The sequence below is a fragment of the Prionailurus bengalensis genome, chromosome D1 (genome assembly GCF_016509475.1).
Source record: "Prionailurus bengalensis isolate Pbe53 chromosome D1, Fcat_Pben_1.1_paternal_pri, whole genome shotgun sequence".
In the NCBI taxonomy this organism is placed as follows: Eukaryota; Metazoa; Chordata; class Mammalia; order Carnivora; family Felidae; genus Prionailurus; species Prionailurus bengalensis.
Window position 1 is genome coordinate 101,618,505 of NC_057346.1, and position 17,856 is coordinate 101,636,360.

At 37.0% G+C, this 17,856-nt stretch overlaps 1 protein-coding gene across 1 annotated transcript; it reads right to left on the reverse strand.

The window, feature by feature from the left end:
- Positions 1-11,412: 11,412 nt before the first annotated feature.
- Positions 11,413-12,381, reverse strand: LOC122482764 (olfactory receptor 10AG1-like). The gene has a single exon (XM_043579060.1). The coding sequence runs from the start codon at positions 12,361-12,363 to the stop codon at positions 11,413-11,415; it is 951 nt and encodes a 316-aa protein (XP_043434995.1). The 5' UTR covers positions 12,364-12,381.
- Positions 12,382-17,856: the final 5,475 nt, after the last annotated feature.

The window sequence follows — 17,856 nt, forward strand, 5'->3', positions numbered from 1 at the left end:
AGGAGGGCACTTGTTGGGATGAGCTTTGGGTATTGCATTTACGTGATGAATCACAGTAATCTCCCCCAAAACCAAGAGCACCCTGTGTACACTGTATGTTTGACAACTTAACAATAAGTTATATTAAAAAAAAAAAAAGAACCAGCCAGTGCAAGAAGAACCCTCTGACATTTCCTCCTTTTGTCTCCAGAAACAGGACATAAATTACCAGTGGGAAAGTGACCCTCCCTGTACCAGAAGATAGAGAGACATTCTTATCTTCAGAAATAGAGAATTCGGGGTGGAATAAACCTGTTTGAACAAACCTTGTACCTTTTGCTATTTTACTACCCCAGCTCAAATTCTATTTGGAATTCCTCTGCCCAAAATGTGTAAAAGCAGGGTGCCTGTGTTGCTCAGTTGGTTAAGCAACCAGCTCTTGGTTTCAGCTCAGGTCATGATCTCATGTTTTGTTGTGAACTTCTTTCTGTGTGGAGCCTGCTTGGGATTCTCTCTCTTTCTCTCTCTCTCTCTCTGTTTGGTTCCTCTGATGCTTGTGTGTGTGTGCTCCCTCTCTCTCACTCTCTCTCTTTCAAAATATATAAAAATAAAACAATTAAAAATATGTAAAAGCAACATGACCATGTTTTCTTTGAGTCTCAAATTTGTTTGTTTTTTTTATCGGACCTCTGTGCACATAAAATTAAACTTTATTTTCTACCCTTAGTCTGTCTCATGTTAATTTAATGCTTAGACCAGCCAGAAGAATCTCGAAGGGTAGAGAAAATATTTCCTCTCCAAGAGTAGTTAATGGGTTTTCAGATAAAGATCTCAGAATTCTATGTTTTTCTATTTTGTCCTTTGCATCTTGAGCCCCAAATTTATAGTATCCTTACATAGAAGAGTCTAGTAGCACAATTATAGCTTACCTTTATGGATTTGCCTGAGGCTATTTATGGGACTGTAGATGTTTTGTAAACCGTAAATGTTTTAAGCTCTTCTTCTGTGCCAGTAATTGACTGTAATTCTCCAGTACTCTTGCTAGCTTCCAACATTAGCTGTTTTTAAATAGGAAGTAGTCATGCTCGTCCTGGGGGACATCTCTCATGCATCATTTTGATTTCTAAGAGACTGCTTCTGCTGTGCATTCATTACAGTTCTTTTTTTCAAAAACTTTCTCTGTAGGTAAACGTTCCCTCTCTTTAGGCCTTTCTTGGCACTTGGGGTGGGAGGGTGTCCTCTGGTGGAGAAATCACACTTAGTTGTTCCGTATTACTACCAGGAAAAAAAAAAGTTAAAAAAATCTTTCTATTGCATTCCCGATCCTTCATAATTAGCGTCAATTTGCTTTTCTTATTTTTATTCTCATAACTCACTCAAATCTAGATCATCCACAGCCTTAGAAAAATCTGCCCTATATTTTATCACATGAACATGGTATGCTTTGTTCTTAACCCATTAGGTGGTGAGATCCCTTTTCAGAAGTGGAGAGCTGGGTTCCTAGATTAAATTTTGTGGAAACTGAAGCATGTCCTGTGTGCTGACAAGTATCTAGATGGTTTTTTTCATGTTATGGTCTCCACTCAGGCATCAAGGCAAGTATCCAGCTGATTCCAAATGTAAACCACCTCAAACAATAAGCATTTGCCACAAAATTATTTAGGAAAGAAAGGAAAAGGAAGGTTTCCTGTCGAAATCCTTTTTCCTATTTCAACTACTGCTAGGTAGGTATGGCGATAAAATTATCAGGCATAAAGTTGCCAACCCAGTATCTACTTGTACTTACAATAACATTTGCTTCTTTCTCTTTGGAGTTCTTTGACCATTTGTCAGAATAGTGCTTTTCTATTTGTCAAAATAGTATGTGTCCAAAACTGCATTTCATTTCTGTATTTTAAGGCTGCTTATCTTCACTATCACATGCTTCTTATAAATTGGCCCTCTAATCGTTATTGTAACTGATTTGGTATTGCTGAGGGACTTCCTTCATGTTTATATACAAATAAGAACTTTACTCATGATTTGCCTCAAATAAGATGTCGGTTACTTATAGGCTGGGACAAATTGAATGTCCACCCCCCGTTGGAGTAGACTGATTGAAACGCTATCCTCTCCTTAATTCAGAGAATTGAGTGCTTCTTTATTTAATTAAATATCACCATCACCAAACCAAATTTAATTAATTTTTTTTTACATTTATTTATTTTTGGAGACAGAGAGAGAGAGAGAGAAAGAGAGAGAGAGAGGGACAGAGACAGAGCACAAGTGGGGTAGGGGCAGAGAGAGACGGCTACACAGAATTTGAAGCAGGCTTCAGGCTCTGAGCTGTCAGTACAGAGCCCAACTCAGGGCTCGAACCCACAAACTGTGAGATCATGACCTGAGCTGAAGTCTGACAATTAACTGACTGAGCCACCAGGGCCCCCCTCCCCCCAACCAAATTTAATTTTAAAATGAAACAATACCCTAGATATATAAGTGGCTTAACAAAATAAAGAAGCATCTTCAACTCTTACTACAGTACAATTTTATGGTCAGGAATTAAGGAACTCTGGTTCCTCAGGGCACCTGGGTGGGTCAGTTGGTTTACCATCTAACTCTTGATTTCAGCTCAGGTCATGATCTCACGGTTCCTGAGACTGAGCCCCACATTGGGCTCTGCACTGACAGCATGGAGCCTTCTTGGGATTTCTTTTCTCCCCTTCTCTCTTCCCCTCCCCTGCTCATGCTTTCTCTCTCTTTCTCTGAAAATAAACTTAAAGAAAAAGAAGAAGAAACTGGTTCCTTTCATCTAAGAATTCCATTTTCCCCTAGTTTGTTCATCTTTCTAGTTCCCTATCAGACCTTCAGTATTCAGACAGCTGAGAATGAGAGATAGAAAATAAGGGCAAAAAATCAATCTTAAGAGCCTCAACACAGAATAGGCCCATCACTTCAATCCTTGTGCTATTGTAGAAACTAATCACATGGTTTAATGTGGATATGAGAGTGCTAGGGAATTTTGTTTACCGTATGTCTAAGAAATGGAAATATATTCAGAGAGCAACTAGCCAGACTCTGCCACAGAGTTCATTTTCAGTCACTAGAGTGTTTTATAGCATGCTATAACATGTAAATCTTTATCTTCTTTTTGATTTCAGAGGGAGAGAGAGAGAGAGAGAGAGACAGAGAGAGAGAGAGAGAGAGAATCTTAAACAGGCCACAGGCCACATGCCCATGTGGAGCCCAACTTGGGGCTTGATCTCATGACCCTGATGTCATGATCTGAGACAAAATCGAGAGCCTGACACTAAAGGACTGAACCACCCAGATGCCCCAACATGTAAACCTTTAGACTGGAGATGTAGCATGACATTTACATAACAGTAATTATTTGTGGTACATGTCTATATTTTAGCTTTTTAAAAAAGATACATTTATGTCTGGTGGAATATATTATTTTGTTTTTTGTTTGTTTGTTTAAAAATTTTATTTATTTATTCAGAGAGGTGGGGAGGGGCAGAGAGAGTGGGAGAGGATCTGAAGTAAACTCTGTGCTCAATATCGCAAACACTGAGATCATGACCTGAGTTGAAATCAAGAGTTTGATACTCAACTGATTGTGCCACCCAGGTACTCCACTCTCTTGTTTTAAATACAGTCACTCAGGATATAATCCTGATACCAGAAAGTCCAGCATAAAATGGCAAGTTAATGAATAAGTAAAGATAATCAATTCATATTCAAGCAGGAAAGTAAACTGCAAAACAACCTCAGATTAGACAACAGCAGAATTAAGTGGAAAAAGAGATGAGTTCAAATCAGTGGCTAATGCAGTAAACTTTCAGGTAGCCAGTTTCTCAAGATCATCATGATATCCTTATTCTTCAGATTGTATATCATGGGGTTAAACATCAGAATGACACTGGTAAAGGAAAAGAAATAAATTTGTTCTGAAAAGTATGTTTGGATTTGGGTGAAAAATACGTAATGATTTTGGATCTGCAGAATCAAGCTTCAACTATGATGTGAGATGAGCAGGTGGATACAGCTTTGCCTGGTCCTGTTGCCAATGGCAACTTCAAGATGGCAGAGACAATTTTACTGTAGGATCCAAGTATCATAACTAGAGGACAATGCAGAACATGACAAATGGCCATGTGGTGATCATAGGCCATCACTGTCAGGAGAAAATCGTCTCTGTTTGCAAGCATAAAGAGAAAGAAATATTTTTGTAGCACAGGTAGAAGAATAAATGTTTCTTTTCTGAGTCCAAAAGTTTAGGAGTATGCTAGAAAGAATACAAATACATAACAGATTTTCAGGAAGGAAAAATTAGTAAGGAAAAAACACATGGGTGTCTGAAGAGCCTGTTCAACTCTAGTTATGAGAGCAATGATGACATTTCCAGTAAAGACTATCACAGACAAGAGAAATATCACAAAAAAACCCATTCAGATATTGGAAATATGAGAAAATTCTGAAACTTTCAATTTCATCATTGAAGTGAAATTTGCTTCTGGTTGAGTACGTGTGTGTGTTCCATTGCTTTGAAATTTATTCCTGTTTAATTGATCTATCAAAATCAAAATCATTATTACCAGATCTTTCAAGATCTTTCATTTACCATAACCCACCATACAACAGATACATGATTCATGTTTTCCAAACCATTGGTTGGTTAATTAAAGATGTCTTTATGAAATAAATTGTATAGATAATATGCTCTCTGGAACTCTGTCTACCTCATATAACTCAAAGTGTCTTGCTATCTGTGATTTGTGATTTGTTGTTCTCATTTAAAAATTCTTATTTTAATAATATATCTGGAATGAAGCTTATGGAAATTTCATAGCCTAAATTATTGTAATATAACTATTAGACACTGACCCAAAATAGCAGATGGTGAGGTGTTATCTTAAAGTTGTTAGTTCTCTGGGGTGCCTGGGTGGCTCAGCTGATTGAGTGTTTGACTTCTGCTCAGGTCATGATCTCACGGTTTGTGAGTTCCAGCTCTGCATCAGGGTCTCTTCTGTTAGCACAGAGCCCACTTGGGATCCTCTGTCCCTTTCTCTGACCTGCCCCAGTTCACACTATTCTCTCTCTCTCAAAAATAAATAAATAATAAAAATTAAAAAAAAGGTTTAGTTCTCCTTTTTAGATGTAAAGAACCATCTTATGAGGAGAAAAATATTTTTTTAATAACTAAATGTGGGAAGTCTCATGTTTGAAGATTATTATTTTAATTCTACTGTTCTTAATGAGAAAATCAGTTCTAAGAAATTAGATGCTTTAAGGAAAAATTATAAATTTAATCTCCCTTAACAGAGCATACATCTTTTTCTACAGTGAGTCATAGAAGCATATATATTAAGATAAACCAGTACTTTGCTTATTAAAAAGGATTTATTTTCAATATACTTCAGTTATTTACCTCATGGATTATTATCATAAACATGCTGTACTTATGTAGTGTTCTGTGATCTCCAAAGTATTTTACTATCAATTTTGCTTCAATTTTCTCTATCATGATGAAAGTGACAAATACAAATTCTAGGCTTTGACAGGAGTGCAAATTTTGTGCTTAAAAAATTCTTCAGTACATGTTGACTATTGCTCAAATCTTGGTTCTCAGAATTTTACAGTGTTCTAAAATAAGTGAAGAATTTTAACACCAAATCATATTAACATAAAATAATTCATGCGTTCTCTTCTGGGTTCTGTTATAGCTGTTTTTCCTCCCTCAGTAGAACAGTGTAAGTACAAGTGCTTATGTACAATAAATATGCATATATTTCTATATACAATGATTATATAATCATATGTGCAAGAAACTTTTGTTTTAATAAGAGATTGAGGGGCTGGGTGGCTCAGGTCGATTAAACATCCGACTTCTGCTCGAGTCATGATCTCATGTTCGTGGGTTCGAGCCCCGCGTTGGGCTCTGTGCTGACAGCTTAGAGCCTGTAACCTGTTTCCAATTCTGTGTCTCCCTCTCTCTCTGCCCCTCCCCCACTCATGTTCTGTCTCTGTTTCTCTCTCTGAGAATAAATAAACATCAAGAAAAGAAAATAAGTTGATATTTTTTCATAATGGAAAATCATATTTATTTCAAAATATATGCTTTAAAAATAGCAAGCTCCCTTCAAATGAAAATATCCCCCCAATTCTACTGGTTTTATTTCTTTTCCATGTATCACCTCAACTTTATGCTTCTGTTTGCCACTCATTCTTATGTGTTTTTCCAGACATTCTGGAACATCTTTGAGGACAATCACCCTATGGAATTCAAGTCCCCTGGTCATCCACCTCACCCCCCTCCCACATCAGATCTGGACAGGAAGCAAGAATGCTCTTGAGAAAGCAGCAATAGTTGTCTACCAATATTACTGGAGAAAATCCAAACAGAAAATAGTGCACGTGGGACCCTTTCCTATGTCCACTTTCCTTAAGATTTCTCTCCTATCTTCCACCTGGGACTTTGAATGTAGCAACCCTAGACTTCTATCATCATTACACGTGCAGACTTTCTTTATTGTGATCTGCTTATTTTCCTTTTTCTTTTTTAATTTTTAACACTAACACAATCCTGAAAGGAATATTAATTAATTTTTTAAATTGCCATCAGACAAAATGGGATCGATTGCAAGTAATACCTCAAATCTACGTTCAAAATAAATATTTTACAAGGAAAATATATCAGACTGGAATTAGAAAACCCTACAGTGCCTGCTATTGTTTCCAGTCTACTTCCCTAATCCCTGTGAAAATTGTTTGGTAGCAATAACTGAGATGTGCAAACTTACCCCTGTATCACACTCTGATTTGCAATGAAATGTCTGGTTCACTGATCCTTTTCTTTTCTTTTTTTTCCCCATTGCTTACTCTCTCTCTAACTCCCCAGGCTTGCCTCAGTTTCTAAGACTTTAATATGTTTTTTTAACGTTTATTTGTTATTGAGGGACAGGGATAGAGTGTGAGCAGGGAGGGGTAGAGAGAGAGGGAGACACAGAATCCAAAGCAAGCTCCAGGCTCCAGGCTCTGAGCTGTCAGCACAGAGCCCAACGCGGGGCTCGAACTCACAAACCCTGAGATCATGACCTGAGCCGAAGACGGTCGCTTAACCGACTGAGCCACTCAGGTGCCCCTAGTTTCTAAGATTTGAAATGAAAGTAAGATATAGTTTCAACCGACTTTCAATATTTTTCAATAAAATCTTTTGCCTATTTCTTTGTGTTATTATTGCAAGAAACTAATCATTAAGACCCTAAAATAACTGTAAAGGCATTTTGCAGATATAATTAGGGGTTGACTATTACTTGACCTTAAATTAGGGAGGTTGCTCAGCTGGGCCTGACCTAATGACATAAATCATGTACATATACATGTATGTAGAGCAGCCAGAGACAGAAAAAAATATCAGAGATTCGAGGTGAGTGAAGTGGAAGAAGGCAAAGAGTGTGGGCTGCCTTTGGCTTCTGGAAACTGACAGTTGTTCCTAGCTGACACGCTGTAAGGAAAGATGGACCTGAGACTCACAATGTCCAAAAGCTGGATTTTTCCAGTAACCTAATAGAGTTTAGAATCAAATATTTTTCTCTGGAGGCTCCAGACAAGAATGTCACCCAGGTAGTACCTGAATTTCAGCCTCTGAGACTCTCAGCAGAGAAAACAAGCCACACCATGCTGGGCTTCTGACCTAGAGAAACTGGGAGATAGGGGCGCCTGGGTGGCTTAGTCGGTTAAGCTTCTGACTCTTGATTTCAGCTCAGGTCATGATCTCAGGGTTTGTGAGTTTGAGCCCCACGATGGGCTCCATGCTGACAGTGTGGAGCCCACTTGGTATTTTCTGTCTCTCCCTCTCTCTCTTCCCTTCCTCAACTCTCTCTCTCTCTCTCTCTCTCTCTGTGTCTCTCAAAAATAAATAAATAAACAAAAAATAAAGACTGTGAAATAATAAACTTATGTTAAGTTGCCTTAAATAAAATCCTTGTGGAAGCACATTCTGTGGCGTCTGATCAATTTTTCCAAAATGAAACTGGAGAAAACAATGCAAATGTGTTTATTTTATTTTAGGGTTAATAATAACATTTTTAATAGGTAGAAAATATTTGATTAATGATTTGGCCTATTCAGACATATATATTTTCATAATTGGATCAATATGGTGAAATTTCGAATATTAACTTATTTATTTTAGTACAGTTAACTTTGGATTTATCTTCATTTATTTCATGTAAGCCTTACTTAATGGGATTTAATTTCCAACATTTTCTGTGTTTTTAAATTTCTGTGTTTTTAAAGTATTTAAATTTTTGCTTTTTTATTCTGTTAATTTTTAATTTGTAGATCAGTATTGTCAGCAAGTAAGTAAAAGCACCTTTATACATATTTTTTGGAATTGAAAGAGAGACATGCCCAATTTATAAATTTACCATTTACATATATCTGATAATCATGCACATTCTTTTTTTAATTTAATTTGTAAAAATCCAAAAAAAATCCTATTCATCAATATTTGTATATTTTTTATATTCTATATTATCTTTCTGATTTGTCAAATCCTAGAATCCATTCATTAATTCTACACTCATTGACATTTTTCTCTTTCCTTCCTTTTTGCTTTTGAAGATTATCATCATTCAATAATCACTGACAGGCATTCATTTTAACTATGTCCACTTTTATAATCTTAAATTTATCCATTTTTGTGTCTATTGTTGAAGGCCTTTTAGTTATTTTTAATAAGTTTTTTTTAAGTGTATTTATTTACTTTGAGAAAAAGAGACAGCAGGGGAGGGTGAGAGAGAGAGAGAGAGAGAGAGAGAGAGAGAGAGAGAGACACTCCCAAGCAGGCTCCACACTATCAGCATGGAGACCAACATGGGACTCAAACTCAGAAACCATGAGATCCTGACCTGAGCCAAAATATAGAATCGGAAATAACCCAGTGATCCACCCAGGTGTCCCACGGCCTTTTAGTTAGTCTTATAAAGAAATTACTCTAAATATTATATATCCTGAATCCTTTTATTTTTATTCTTTTTAATGTTTATTTAATTTTGAGGTAGAGAGAGACAGACCATGAGCAGGGGGAGGGGTAGAGAGAGATGAAGACACAATCCTAAGCAGGCCAAAGGATCTGAGCTGTGAGCACAGACCCCAAACCCAGGAGCACTGAGATCATGACCTGAGCCCAAGTCAGACCTTCAAACAATTGAGCCACCCAAGCGCCCCTCCCTATTCCTTTTAGTTCATAACAAAAATCTTTTCTTTCTTTCTTTCTTTCTTTCTTTCTTTCTTTCTTTCTTTCTTTCTTTTTCTTTTTTGTTTCATGTTTCATTTAAATTCCAGTTAGTTAACGTACAGTGTACTATTAGTTTCAGCAATAGAATTTAGTGATGCATCACGTACATATCAAAAATAAAAGATGATTTGGCAGATATTGAAATTTCTCTGCTGGCTGATACATATTCTATTTGACATCCGGTAACAATAAGAAAGGGAGTGATTCAAGAATGTTCTTTACTGGGAACATTTATGTTTTCTGCCTAAGAAGTTATTATTTCTTGTAATTTACGTGATACATTCTTTTTGTAATAAATCCAAACTACAAAAAAATAATTAAAAATCTGAAATCATTTGAAATCCTAACACCGTCAGGAAGCCAATATTTCTTTTCTAAGCCTAGCTACATTTTATACATAGATTTACTTTCTCTCTCACATGTCTGGAAAGCTTGGAATTTCTTCAGTGAAGGGGCTCTAAAACATCGTCTTGAGTGGCTGTGCTGCATTATATGGTGTTGATGCGCTCCGTTGTCTTAATATGTGCCGACTGACAGCGCCTTCCCTTTGCTTCCTGCTTTCTTTTGCACCGTGAAAAGAACACTCTTGTGCAAACATAGTTAATAAAAATTCTTAAACAAACACAGGCAATAATCATTCTTGGACAAATATTTCTACGAGATGAGTTTTCATTGATACAGTTTTTAAAATAAAAGGGAAAGCGTTATGAATTTTCTATCAAAAGAAAAAAAATGCCAAATTACTGCCTGAGAAGGACAATTTCTTTCAGAGGATTCAAATAGAAGCACTTCAATGAAAAGACTATTTACTGGTGCATTATCTTCCTCGATCAGCTGTGACAAAATAGCACAAGTTGAGTGGCTTAAAACAACAGAAACAGAATCTCTCGCAGCTCTAGAATCCAGAGTCTAAAGTCACAATGTTGTCAGCCTCTCTTCACTCCCGCCTCTGAGAATCATTCTTTGCTTCTTCCAGTGTTGAATGGCTCTTGACCTTTCTTTGTTCTTGGTTGTATCATTCCCGTCTCTGTCTCCACCTTTTTTTTTTAATGTTTATTTATTTTTGAGACAGAGAGAGACAGAGCATGAACGGGAGAGGGTCAGAGAGAGAGGGAGACACAGAATATGAAACAGGCTCCAGGCTCTGAGCTGTCAGCACAGAGCCCGATGCGGGGCTCGAATTCATAGACAGTGAGATCATGACCTGAGCCGAAGTTGGAAGCTCAACCAACTGAGCCACCCAGGCGCCCCTCTGTCCCACCTTTAAAAGATGTTATTTTCAGTGTCTTTATCTATTTTTTAAACGTCCTCTTAGCATTCTGTCTCATAAGGACACTGCTCAGAGGATATAGTGCCCACATTACACCAGGATGATCTCATTTCCTTAATTTAATTACATCTACGAAGTCTTTTTTTTTTCCAAAGAACACACATTTGCAGATTCTAAATGGCCATATGTTTTAGATGGACCCACATTCAACCTGCTACACATTAATGTTGATAGTTTACAGTGAAAATTCCAGACAAATGTAATACTGAATGGATATTAACAGAGCAAAACCTGAAGCTACCAGGGGAGGGAATGATGTCACCAGAAAACAGTGGGTACTGGAATGGTAAAGGGGAGATTCTCAGGACTTGTAGTCTTAAAGCAGCATGACCAGTGACAAATGATAGAAAGAAACAGTAATGCAAAGAAAACATGAAGATACTCCTGCTTCCACCATCTTGCCTGCTGTTGGTGTTTGTCATTGGCTAAATTCAAACATAGGTACAAAGAAGGGTGGCAAATATATCTGGAGAAATGGGAAGGTTAAAAAACTGATCGCAACACATGGCTCTAATCCCTGTTTATAAGATATACCGAGTTAAACTATCATCGTATTGCTCAGGCAATCTCTTAATTCACTAGTTCACAGTAGAGGAAAGATGGATCTTCAGATTGGATTGCTGCAGTTGGAATAATTTGTACTTTTTACAAAAGTCCTTAAGTTAATCCTATGAAACTAAGATTCCTTGACATAGTGTGAGGTTACATTGATGTTATTAATGAACATTATTGAGGAATAAAACTAGAAGACATGTTTCTGTTGTCTCTGCATGACAAGCATATAAGCAAGTTCTTTCCACAATTTCAAGTGTTTGAGTCATATTAAAATCTTCGTTAGTAATTTTCTCAGTGCCACCATGATGTCTTTGTTCCTCAGAGTATATATAATGGGATTCAAAGTTGGGATCAAAACGGTGTAGAAAAGAGAGATCAATTTCCCAACTCCTTCAGATTGATTTGGTTTGGGTTGTAAATACGTGATGGTAGCCGTTCCATAGAATAAGATGACAACTATCAGGTGAGAAGAACAGGTGGAGAAGGCTTTAGCCCTCCCTTTGGCTGACGACAATTTCAGAATGCTGGAGATAATTTTGCCATAGGAGACAACAATCAACAGAAATGGAACCATGACAAATATCACTGCAACTACGTAGACTGCTATCTCATTCACAAATGTGTCCCCACAAGCTAGCTTGAGTACTGGGGGGAGGTCACAGAAGAAATGATTAATTGTGTTAGACCCACAAAAGGGCAGAGAGAAAATCTGGCATGTTTGCCCAATTACAACTGGGACTCCACTGATCCAGGAGACAGTCACCAGTTGGACACAGACCTTGTGGTTCATGATTAGAGAATAGTGCAGAGGGTTACAAATGGCCACGTAGCGGTCATAGGCCATCACTGTCAGGAGAAGACACTCTGAGCCTCCAAACATAAGGACAAAACACATTTGTGCAGCACAGGCAAAGAAAGAAATATTTCCTTTCTGAGTCAATAAGTCCATGAGCATTCTGGGGATAGTGACTGTTACATAACAGATTTCTAAGAAGGAGAGATTGCCAAGAAAAAAATACATCGGGGTCTGGAGAGCAGAGTCAATTCTTGTTACCAATATTATGATGCTATTGCACATCAGGATAGTTAGGTAGATGACTAAAAATATCCCAAAAAGAGTCCAGTGGAGATTGGGAATATCAGAAAACCCCAAGAGAACAAATTCCACCAGTTTAGTAACATTTGAAATTCCTGTTTTTAATCGATTCTCCATCTGCAGACATAGTAAATGAAAGAGGGTTAGTCCATTAACATTTTCCAACCACATTTTCCTTCCTGTTAACTGCAGTAGATGCATTAATGTATTTATGCAATCTCTTAAATTATTTCTTGACTCTGTTTCCAGAAAATGAGATGTGAAATCTCAAAAATAAATTGATGTGCACTTAAAATCAATTCAAGAATGAAAATCCTAATGTATATGTTTTATACTTGCATGTAATAATAGAGATAATGAGAAATATGCATTGATTCTTTAGTATATCCTGCAGAAATAATATGTATTATTGCACCCCTATTATGAGCAGAATTATGATACAGGCTTTTTCTATTGTTTTTGGCTGGATTCATTTTTTTTTCCCCTGTGTTGGTTGGGTTGTACCATCTTCTTTCAATTCAAGCCTTTCCCCTTAAAAGGTTGTTTAATTCTTATTCAAAATGAGTATTAAGTCTTCCCATTTTTATTCTAATGAGAATCAATTAGTTAAACCAATCCTTTGTTCCTGTGGGAACAAATATATGTGAGGTTACTGTTCTACTTTATGTACCTTTCCCATTAAATACTGCTAAATACTGAAAGCATTAATCCCATCCCATCCATAACTTTCCCTATTAAGACATCCTATGCAATGCATGATAAGTATCACTTAACCTTTAATTCAATCAAGAAAAATAACCCCCATTCCTCACAGTATTTTCCATATATTCCTTTTTATCTAAGTAAGAGTCTATGATCCACTGTCATTAATTTCATTGCAGTCAATTGCAATTCCCTTTCTTTATATTATTTTCTTAATTTTACATATTAAAGTGCAACCTTGGTTAAACCTAATTATTTTTTATTCAGGGCATGCAAATGGCTAGAGTACAATAATGAGGCGTGCACACACACACACACACACACACACACACCACATATGCACACACAGCCTTACTTCACTTAATATGTCATCTAACATCAGGCAGTCAACATTGCTTAACAATTGTGTTACATATTATTGATATTTGTTCTCCAACTTTTGAAAACAAATATGATGTGTTTTCCTACTTCATCAAATCTACTACTCCCATCTCCATCTTATATCCTTGTCGGCTGATGTTTTGCCTTAATAGTTTGGCTGAAATCCCCTATTTTTGTCTCTAGACATCAGGAAATACATTTCTGACGTGAAAGCTACCCTCCTTGCACAAAAAGTTAGAGAGACATTCCTATCTTCAGAAATAGGAAATTCAGGGCGCAGTGAATCTATGTGAACAAACCTTGTTACACTTGGCAATTCACTACCCCAGCCCAAATACTGTTTGGGATTCCTTTGTCTAAAATGTATAAAAATGGGGCAACTGAGTGGCTCAGTTTGTTAAGTGACTGACTCTTGATTATAGCTCCAATCATGATCTCATACTTTGTGGGATCAAGACCCGTATCCAGGTCCACATTGACAGCATGGAGCCTGCTTTGGATTCTCTCTCTCCCTCTCTTTCTCTCTCTCCCTCCCCAACTTGTGTGCACTCTCTCTCTTAAAATAAATAAAAGTAAAACATTTTTAAAAATGTATAAAAGTAACGTGACTATGTTTTTTTTGGGGGGTCTTAATTTTTTTTATCGGGCCTCTGTGCACACATAATTAAACTTAATTTTCTTCTTTCAATCTGTGTCGTGTTAATTTAATGCTTAGACCAGCCAGGAGAATCTTGAAGGGTGCGGAAGATATTTCCTCTCCAAGAGCAGTTAGCTGATTTTCAGATAAAAATCTCAGAATTTTATGCTTTTCTATTTTTGTTCGTTGTATCTTGAGCCTCAACTTTAGAAGGATCCTTAATGGGGCACCTGGGTGGCTCAGTCGGTTAAGCCTCCCACTTCCGTTGAGGTCATGATCTCGTGGTTTGTGAGTTCAAGCCCCACATTGGCTCTGTGCTGACAGCTCAGAGCCTGGAGCCTGCTTCACATTCTGTGTCTTCCTCTCTCTCAGCCCTTCCCCTGCTCACACTCTGTCTCTCAATAATAAATAAATGTCAAAAAAAAATAGAAGTATCCTTAAATAAAAGAGTCTAGTAGCACAATTATAGCTTACCTTTATGGATTTTCATGAAGCTATTTGTGTGACTCTAGGTGTTTTGTAAACTGTAAATGTTTTCAGCTCTTCTTTTGTGCCAGTAAGTGGCTGTAATTCTCCAGTACTCTTGCTACCTTCCAACATTAGGTGCTTTTAAATAGGAAGCAGTCATGCTCGTCCTGGGGGACATCTCTCGTGTATCATTTTGATTTCTAGGAGACTGCTTCTGCTTTGTGGTCATTATAGTTTTTTTTTTTTTTTTTACTTTCTCTGTAGATAACCCTTTCTTCTCTTTCCTTCTCTGTAGATAACCCTTCTTGGCACAAAGCTCCCTCGCTAAGGGGGAGTCCCCTGTGGAAAAATTCCACTTACTTGTTTAGTATTACTTTCAGGAAAAAAAAAGTTAAAAAATCTTTCTATCTATTGCATTTCAGATCCTTCATAATTGGTGTGGATTTTCTTTTCTTACCTTTATTCCCATAACTCACTCAAATCTGGATCATCCACAGCCTTAGAAAAATCTGTCATATATTTTATCACATGACCATGGTATGCTTGGTTTTTAAATACATTAGGTGGTGCGATCCCTTTTCAGGAGTGGAGAGCTCGGTTCCTGGATTAAGTTTTGTGGAAACTGAAGCGTGTCCTGTCTGCTGACAAAAATCTAGATGGTTCAATTCATATTATGGTGTCCACTCAGACCTCAGGGAAAGTATCTAGCTACTTCCAAATGGGATCCACCTCAAAAATAATCATTTTCAACTAAATTATTTAGGAAAGAAAGGGAAAAAAAATCAAAATTTCCTGTCAAAATTGTTTTCTTATTTCACCTACTTCTAGGTAGGTATGACAATACAATTATCATGCATAAAGTTGCAAATCCAACATCTACTTGTACTTGCAATTACGTTTGTTTCTTCCTTTTCGGAGCTTTTTGTCAAAATAGTGCTACGTGTCAAAATAGTGCTTTTCTATTTGTCAAAATAGTACATTTCCAAAACTGCATTTCGTTTCTGTATTTTAAGCCTGCTTATCTTCACTATGGCATGCTTCTTATACAGTAGCCCTCTGTACCTATTATTGTAACTGATTTGGTATAGCTGAGGGACTTCATGTTTATATACAAATAGGACGTCCATTCATGATTTGCCTCAAATAAGATGTCAGTTACTTATAGGCTGGGACAAATTGAATCTGTGTCTCCTATTGGAGTAGACCAATTTAATCCCTATCCTGTCTTATTCTTAAAACAGAGAATTGAGGGCTTTTTTATTCAACTAAATATCATCATCACACACACACAAAAAAATTAATTTAAAACTGAAACAATGCCTTAGATATGTCAGTGGCTTAACAACATAAAGAAGTATCTTCCACTCTTACCACAGTACAATTTTGTGGTCAGGAATTAAGGAACTCTGGTTCCTCAGGGAACCTGGGTGGCTCAATTGGTTAATCATGTGATTCTTGATTTCAGCTCATGTCATGATCTCATGGTTCCTGAGGTTGAGCCCCACATTGGGATCTGTACTGACAGCATGGAGTCTGCTTGAGATTTTCTCTCTCCCTCTCTCTCTGCCCCTCCCCTGTTCATGTACTTGCTCTCTCTCTCTCTCTCTCTCTCTTTCCCTCAAAATAAATACACTTAAAATAAAAAGAAGAAGCTGGTTCCTTTTATCTAAGAATCCCATTTCCCCCTAATTTGTTTATCTTTGGAGTTCCCTATTGGATCTTCAGTATTCACACAGCTGAGAATTAAAGATATACAGAAAATAAGGAAACAAACTCTTAAGAGTCTCAACACAGAATAATTGCATCACTTCTCTCCTTGTGCTATTGTAGAAACTAATCACATGGTCTAATGTAGATATGAGAGGGCTAGGGAATACTGTTTATCATATATCAAAGAAATGGGAATATATTTGGAAAGCAATAAGCCAGGCTCTGCCACAGTGTTCACAGTAACAATGTGCTGTATCATGCTATAACTTGTAAACCTTTAATCTTTTTTTTTTTTATTTTAGGGAGAGAGAGAGAGTGCACACATGCAAGTCAGGGGGTAGAGGCAGAGGGAGAGGGACAGAATTTTAAACAGGTTCCACACTCAGTGTGGAGCCCAAAGTGTGGCTTGATCTCACAACCCTGAGATCATGACATGAGCTAAAAATCAAGAGTCTGATGCTTAACCAACTGAACCACCCAGATACCTCCATATGTAAGCCTTTAGACTGAAGTTCTAGCATGACATTTACATAACAGTAATTATTGGTGGTACATATCTATATTTTACCTTTTTAAAAAGATATATTTTATGTCTAATCCAATGTAATATTATTTTATTCTTTGTTTCCAACGTTTATTCATTTATTTTGATAATGAGTGAGTTAGAGAAAGAGAGAGAAAGTGTGGAGGAGGGTTAGAGGAAGAGGGAGGGAAAGAATCCCAAGCAGACTCAATGTTCAATCTCAGGAACCATGGGATCATGATCAGAGCCGAAATCATAAGTCAGATGCTTAATCAACTGATCTACCCTAGCACCCCAATTTCATTCTTAAATTAGCAGCATTATTGGGGCATAGTTTACATAAAATAAAGTACAACTTCTAAAATACATTCAATGAAATTTGAAATTTGATGAAATCTGATGAGCATATACTCTTGTGAAACTCTTACCACAATCAAGATACAGAACATTCACATCATCTTGAAACATTCCATTGTGCAGCTTCACACTCTGTTTTCCTTTCGCCTCCAACTCCAGGGAACCACTGATCAGATTTCTGTAGCTTTAGATCATTCATAATCAATTCGAATGTCCTCTGTTTTTTACTGGAGTCTTTGCTTAGTGTAAAACTTTAAGATTCAATTCATCTGTGTTGTATATATCACATTGATTTTCACTGCAGAATTGAATTCCCCTTGGATAAATACACTTCAGTGTGTTCATCCATTCATCTGGGGATGGGATTTTAGTTGTTTCTATCACATAGAGAGTTGTGCATATTTCTGAACAAGTTTGGAGTAGGGCTTATATTTCCATTTGGGGTAAATGGGAGTGAAATGGTTGCGTTGGGTTGTAGGTGTGATGTTGTCTTTTAAGAAACTGTAAAGATATTTTCCAAAATGGTTACAACATTTTGCACTTCCACCAGCAGTGTGGGGGAAGGATAATAGCTTGACCTTCCCCAACATTTGGCATCATTAAAGTTTTCACTTTTTGCCATACTAATGGATGGGTTGTGGTCTTTCGTGATGGTTTTGATTTGCATTTCTCTTGTGACTAAGTATGTGCCTATTTTTATGTTCTTATTGACTGTATGTTTTCTTTGATGAAGTGCTCATTCAGTCCATTTGCTCTTCTCCCCGCTCCTTGGTTGTCAGTATTATTGGATAGCAAGTATTCTTTACGTATTATGGATACAAATTCCTTGTCA